The 7,738-nt window shown below is 38.6% G+C and overlaps 1 protein-coding gene across 1 annotated transcript; it reads right to left on the bottom strand.

Moving 5' to 3' along the window:
* Positions 1–1,854: 1,854 nt before the first annotated feature.
* Positions 1,855–7,367, bottom strand: LOC112540645 (uncharacterized). The gene is made up of 3 exons (XM_088149975.1): positions 7,277–7,367; positions 4,796–4,881; positions 1,855–2,325 (listed from the first exon to the last, which is right to left on the bottom strand). Exons 1-3 carry the CDS (start codon positions 7,365–7,367, stop codon positions 1,855–1,857), a joined length of 648 nt encoding a protein of 215 aa, XP_088006101.1.
* Between the last annotated feature and the right edge of the window lie 371 nt (positions 7,368–7,738).

The raw sequence follows: 7,738 nt of genomic DNA, 5'->3' as shown, positions 1-7,738 counted from the left end.
GGAGAGAGCATCAGATATTATCAACAATGGAACCACTTCATTGGGCCACCATTCTCTTGTGACCCAACACAGCCAGGTTTTGAAGGACTTCCAGAAGGTTGAAAGAGATGGAGCCAATCTCTTCTTAGGGGAGATGATGTTCACAGGATGGGTGACATGGCAGAAAAGGCCTGTCTCCTGGGTCCCACCAGTTGTAACTCTTTGGCAGACAGAACCTGCAGCATACCTCTTCTGCTGGACCTGACGGGATGGGCAGATGTAATTGGGGAGAGGTGGTCCTTCAAATAACCTGGCCCCATGTCATGAAGGGCTTTAATAATCCCTAGACAAAACTTTCTGTATAGTCAAGTACATTAGAAGTATTCACACTTCCAGTTGTATTGCTATGTGCAGTTCCCAATATTTATATACCTTTTCCTGTAAAGACTGAAGCTAGGACAAATATTTGCTTCCTGTGTTATTACAACTCCTAGTTGCTCACCCCTTTGTTCTTACTTTCTGGCTCTTGCTCATGTTCATTTTCATAATCTTTCTTTCTTTGTGTAAGACACTTGTTTCAAACATCTCACCTGTGGTTTTTGAAACTGTTGGTATACTGTGTCTTGCTTTGAAAAATGAAACAGCATGAAATAAGCTGGTAGGTCATTTCAGGTTTTTGCAGAAAACTATTCATCTGAAAATGTATCTCTTTTAAAGTGATATCCGTCTTCTACAATAACAGCTAGATATTCATGTGTAGTAACCCAACTTCTCGAGGTTGAGTATGTAGCACTGGGATTAGAATAGAGACAGGGATCTTATTTCTGTGGAATAAACATTCACACTGACATTATTATTTTTCTTAATAATCTATCCATTTAACAATTCATGGCTTGATAGGAAACAGAGATATGTTACTGATGGCAAAATTGAGAGAGAGAGAGAGAGAGAGAGAGAGAAGGGGCAGGGATTAAATAGAAGTTATTTAATGTCCTTCAACTCATCAACTCCTTCCTCATTTTTGCCATTGGGGAATTTCCTCAGTTAAGGATTTGCTTCCCAGCAAATCATCAGGAGCCAAGTTCTTGTTACATCTCATGGTGCAAGCTCTTTATTGAGTCTCAATATCCTTTGAATTCCCCAGGGCCTAATGAGAGGGGGGAAATATAGAAAATAGGGGATGGGAGACAATCTTCCTTTTCTTTCTACCATTCCTTTTCTCTCCTTAAAACCTTCACAGATCTCTTCTGGTTATCCAGTAATTAGTCAGCAAAATGTTTTGGACAAGAATTAAAACTGTTTCACACTTCCTAGCTACAGGATTAAAATTACCCAATTTGTAAAGCAAACCTTAAGCATGCAGTTTTGTAGGAATTTAAAAAGTTTTAGGGGATTTATAGTTTCATCACACATAAATTCTATTTCCAATAAATCCCATGGTGGGTGGAAAGGAAATAACTATGTATTCTGCCTTGAGCTTTTGGACTAAATGCATGATATAAAAACAATACATAACTAATAAATAGTTTGCTTGCTATAAAAATTGTTTACCAGCCTCATCTGAGAATGTTATTTGAACACCCAGCCCTACTCAATTAGAACAGATCCAAAAGTTGCTTAAACACAGTCCAGTCAACTTGCAGTTTACATGACAGGACAGGCATTTGAAGAAGCATTTATTTCTGCATCTTTCTGCAAATTTAGTACACATTAAGGAACTTGCCCACAGAGGCTTTGACTGGAAAGCAGCAGGAGCAGCAATAGCAACAACAACAAGAGCAAAAACATTTCAGCACAGGGATAGGTTATTGAATGGTGCTCCGAAAGCAGTGATCTGGATTTTGGTTTCTGGGCATTCATCCCTGAGCACTCATCTTAAAGTGACAATCTCCAGTCCCAGTGATAGCATGGCTTTGGGGCATTTATGGGAGGGATGTCTCGGGAAAAGAACTTCTCTCTTTCTGCAGATGTAGCTTCTTCAGAGAGTCTCTCTTTGGCCCTGAGGGCCACAATTTCCTGAATAATATCCTCTATTTCTTTAGCTGTTAAGATCTCTTTCTCAGCCCGTAAATATGAGATCTTTGGAGATGGTAACTGTTCTAACAAAGGTTGCATAGCTGTTAGTTTTATACTGTGCAGATCGCAAAATTGAGGCATCTGTTCTTCTTCAGTTTCTATTTCTTCCTTTCTGAAATTCTTATCTGGTTGGGATCGTTTTTCTTTTGCCTTATTCTCCTTATGTTTCTTTTTCATTTTGTCTTCTTCGTCCAAGATTTTTTGAGCCACATCTAATATACTAACCCACTGGGGAGAGTAAGGAAACTTTCTCCATTTCTTTGAAGGCTCCTAAAAATCAAATATGCAGAGTTGGCTGGAAGTATTTGCAACTTTTGTTAAAATTTATACATGCATACATTCATACATACATACAATTTAGAGGTCACCAAACTCCAAAAGACTCTGGGTGGGTCATAACTTTAAAAATAAGAAAACACTAATTATAAGAACATTAACAATTCATGTCTGGAAGAACAAATTCTACAGGGACTTGACACCCAACCTACCCCAAGTCCTGGGAGAATAGCCAGGTTTTCAGTGACTTTCTGAATGTCATCAGGGTGGGAGCAATATGGGTGGGAGCAATATGGGAGGGATGCTCTTCCAGAGGGCAAGCACCATGACGGAGGACACATATTACTATATAGCTTTTCAAGCACAAATGTTGTTCATCAGCAAAAATGATTGAAATAAATTTCTGCATATTACATTTTGCTTGTGAGCTTCCCATAACATCTGGTTGGCTACAGTACAGTGTGGCAAAATGTTTATGAAGATTCTCAGTCATCCAGGTCGAATTAATTGTCTGGAGGTTGAGTCATGGCAACTGGACTTCTTTTCTTTTTGGTTAGAGATGTTTCGCTACTTGTCCAAGCAGCTTCTTCAGTCTAAAAAGTTGGCTAGGGGGGACCCCATGAAGAAGAAGTAAGAAACACAGCCCCCCTGAAAGACTTTTAATGGGGTCCGCCCTAACCAACTTTTTAGACTGAAGAAGCTGCTTGGACAAGTAGCGAAACATCTCTAACCAAAAAGAAGAGAAGTCCAGTTGCCATGACTACAGTATGGCAAAGGATTGATGGAAAAAATGGATATTGAGCCCAATGAATCAAGATTATTCTTATGTTTTTATGTTAATCAAAGGCTCAGGGAAAGAAAGGAGCTGGAGAATATCTCTATAATCTTAAACTGCCTTCCTTATCTTCAGTATTAACCCAACCCAGGTTCCATTCTCCCTGGTTTCTCTAGGACTACTGGAGAGTGCAATGATTGGGTAGTGATTGCTGAAAGTATATGACCTCCACTCATCCACTTTCACTCTGAGATAATAAGCAAATGGAATAAAATATATAATATATTGTACCTACTCAATTTATATACTATTGCTTGAAAGTGTTGAAATATTCTCAATTTAATCTTTAAATATATAACAGCAGCATGGAATATGGTAACCTTTTTTGCTATATTGTCGTTTGGTGTTTGTGAGAGTTGAATTGGTTGATTTTTTTTTTTTTTAATGCTCTGTTGCCTGGCATTTTTATGATTTTGGATTGGTTATATACAGGTAGTCCTTGCTTAACAACCGTTCATTTAACGACAGTTTGAAATTATGACAGCCTCGGAAAGGGTGCTTTAAGGCCTGTAAAGCACTTCCAGCTGTTGTAAAACATGGTGCCACCCCACCCCCATGGTCATGTGGCCTCTTTTTGGGCACTTGGCAACCGGCTCACATTTACAACCAGTTGTCAAATGCCCCGTGATCTTGAGATCACCACTTGCAATCTTCTCTGCCAGCTTCCCCTCCCCTTTCAGTGGTGCAAAGGCACCTCAAATCTTCAGGTGCTCTGTTCACTACTGAGACAGGGGAGAGGAAAGAGGACAGAGCAAAACAGCTGCCTGATGAAGGATTTCAGCTCTGTGCAGAGCTGAAATCTTTCAGCAGACAGCTCTTCTGCTTTGTCCACTTAACATCCTGGGAGATTGTTTAACAACTGTAACTCGAAGTGCCTGGACTGCAGTTGTTGAGCGAAGCAGTTATGTGGGCATCTCGCTTAATGACTGCTTTGCTCAACAACTGAGTTTCTGGTCCCAGTTGTGGTTGTTAGGCAAGGACTACCTGTATAAAAAAAGCTAATCTGAAAACTTTGAATGTCACTAGTAAACACTATGTTTCTTAAAGTCCTTTTTAATTAAATTAATGTCTTTATTAATACAAATATGAATCCTGTTTTTAATTCTGCAATTTTAATGTGTGGCAAAGGTTAACTAATCTTGAATGTTTTCTCCATATTTCCCATATAATCAGACTGTTGTTTGAATTAGTGACCTGTGGCTGATATTGGGGATTGGGGATTACATTGAGTGTGGGGCTTCATAGGTAAAGTCATCTTGTAAGAAATGGGTATGCCCTTTATTTACTCCTTGGCTTTGAAATTTGACATTGCTTATCTTGAATTTTTTTTTTTCCTGTTTACCATGAATGTTCTCTTTTTAGCCAAGAAACTGTACTATGATCTTTCCAAAATCATGTTAATTTATCATTGATTTGTCCATCTGAATGAAAATGTTCCAGCATTGGGAGCTTAAGAGTTCAAATGATCCCCTTTCCTCTATAGACTTCTAAGCTTTGCTGGCTTTCAGCACTGTAATGAAACATGGAAAATGACTTATCACTATAATGGCTTCTAGAAAGTAATCTGGAGGACTGCCTTACTTTTAAAATAGCCTAAAAGGATATCTCTAATAAAATTGTTAGCCTCACCATTACAGGAATTACAACTCTTTGCACTAGTTTTTCTGTTTGGGCATTCCTGAGCTCCACAGCTGACTGAGATTCTTGAAACAAATCTGTGAAAGGAAGTGTGTAGAATTAAGAAATGGTCACTTGATTAATTGAATGCATATTTGCAAATGATTATACAATGGATTATAAAATGCAAAACAGCATGTAAAGTTTAGATATGCCTCACGGCCACATGTGGCTTCCAAAAGTTGTTACTATATTTTTTAATGTGACCCAAAATAAAATGTATAAAAAATATGACCAGAGAAGAATCATTATTTAATAGCCCAGAGCAGTTTTGGAGGGCTGATACAAAAATGTTCCGTATGAACTGAGATTGTGCCCCTGTGGACAAGGGGCTATTGAAACTACAGCTCATGTCCTGTTATACTGTACCTTCTGTATGGACTCATGGACCCATTTTATAACTCCCTATTTGGTAAAATACTCAGGGAATTCTGATCTTTTTAACGTACAGTTGTTGCTATCTGATCAGTATGATTCAGTTTCTTTGAATGTAGCTAAATTTTGTTACATTGTCTGTAAAATTAGGTAGACTTGTAAAATTAGGCCAACTGATGATCCCACCATTAACTGTAATATATGATTATGTTTTGTTTTATTTCATTTTAATGCATTTTATTTGTAATTCTGGTCTGTGACCATAATAAAATATCGATTGATTATTTAATAGTACTTTGCAAAGCCTTTATATGGATCATTATGGCCCAAGTGAAGCAGTCTTTCTTGTAGTGTTAAAGCAACTGCATCTTCCAGAAAGCTGAGTGCATGCTTCAAAGGCTGTCCCCACCTGTCTGTTTTTGTACAAACAATGCTTTTGTTGCAGCTGCTAGAAAAGAAACTCGGTATGAATATATATACATACATAGCCAGAGTCTGGCTTTGAAGCAGCTGCTTTAATGATTCAGAGAAGAATGCTTCACATAGCATTTTTTTCAATGCTTTGCAGGGCCCTATTATTTAATCAAATGTACATATAAATCAAATAAAATCAAATTAAATGTTGTCATCTTCCAACCCACTGCTTGTTAGGATGCAGCCCTGGTATGCCATCCAAAGGCAAAGTGTAGTGTTTGGCCTGAAATAAAAATTCATGTCCTCAGCTGGTGCTGGAGTCCTTATCAGTCTCCTTACCACTGCTACTACATGGGAGTCTTAAGGCAACACAGGATCAAAGATCACTCCATTATGGTGACCCTCATCTTTCATAATGGCATCTAGATGTATCTACCTGCCAGCAGACAGAGATCCTGATGAATCAGACGTTCTTTCCCTATTTACACCTCCCTGATGCTCCTCAAATCTACTCTGGATGCCTGAGGGATCCTCCTAGGCAGATTTAGAGAGTTAGGGCTGCGAAAGGAGGAAAACTAGGGAAATTCTCACTGATGAAGTAAAAGTGCCCATACCTCCAAGGTAATCTCAATAAGCAGCTTCTATGAGGGTGTTGGCACAATGCCCTGGCAATACAAGCTATATTCTTATGCCACAGGCCATAACAAACCAGCATCTGGCAACAAATCATTCAGTGGTCCCCTTCTGTGCTCTTTTCACATAAATGACTCATGCCTCTAACCCACAAACAGTTTACATGGTGACAGCCCAGATTTTTTTACAAGTCAGACCATGGGCACAATAGGGGTTCTAACACTCTGAGTCAGTTAGGTTTTCAACTGAAAATTGTTTATGGACCTGCCAGAATGTCTTGGCTAACGTTTTATACTAAATTTGTTAAACATCTGATTTTCAAGTTGTGTCCAGCTGCGATGACACATAGCAGTCTATCAGCATACGGTTCTTCCTACCAGCAACGGAAGGAGTTGGTTCCAAGGGAGCTGATCTTTGCTTCCCCTTCTGCTTCTCCACTTTTTCTTCTGTCTCCCTGTACCTACAGAGGAGAGCAAAGCAATTCATCTTTTTGCTAATAGGTGGACTGAGGACACTATCCAACAGGCATAACAAAGTGTATAGGAGAAGATTCCATATGCATTGACTGATTATAGCAGAGAGCTTTTCAACCAGCAACAATGGATTGTAGTTTAGCTCTGAAAACCAATTGAGAAAACTGATTTTATCCCTTGGCTTCAGGCCTTCTCTGAAATCCAAAGGCAAATTTGCATTAGCATAGAGATTTCTACGCTATTAAGATACATGCAGGTAAAGATTGTAAGCAAACTCTTGCCCAAGCTTTGTTATCTTGCATATCAAGAGGTATGTTTGCACTTGTGAATGGCACAAGCTCTTCCACAACTCTTTTCCATTGCATATTAGGAGCGCTGCCAGAATTCCTTCTGCTGAAATACTATTTAATTCCACCCTACATGTGTCACAATGTTAAAGATCAGATTGAAATGGCTCTTCTGTCTATGGAAAGGAAAGAGTCATCTGCAGAAATGAATCCATCTGTACAGCTATTCATCTAAAATCACTGATACCTACCTAATGGCAAAGGTTGCTTCCAAGTCCAAGGAATTTGTCTGGGATCCTTTTTCTTTCTCTCCCTCATTATCATTGGCATCCAGCTCTGCATTGATCTATACCTCTGTCACTTCAAGAATGGAGTTTTAGTTTCCTTCAAGGACGTTGATCCAGAAATGCATATTTAAAAATATACAAGCTATGTCATTTATTACAGTATTTATATTGCTATTTTCAACAATTATTACACTGCAAATTCATAATCAACTAGAAGAGCATATTTCCAGTTCTGATTTTAAGGACCAGGATGCATGATAATTTTACTTCACCCTCGTTTCCATTTCCCTAGGCAATAAAGAATCTTGTGGCATTTTAAAGACTAACACATTTATTTCAGCAAAAGCTTTCACGGACTACAACCCTTGTTAACAGATTCATTGTTTGCAGCAGGCTTACAAGGCTATGCCTCTTGAAATATATAGT

The sequence above is a fragment of the Python bivittatus genome, unplaced genomic scaffold (assembly GCF_059951505.1).
Source record: "Python bivittatus isolate LINGU-HERP-01145 unplaced genomic scaffold, Pbiv_v1 ctg000020_np1212, whole genome shotgun sequence".
Classification (NCBI taxonomy): domain Eukaryota; kingdom Metazoa; phylum Chordata; class Lepidosauria; order Squamata; family Pythonidae; genus Python; species Python bivittatus.
This window is presented reverse-complemented; position numbering and strand designations above follow the sequence as displayed.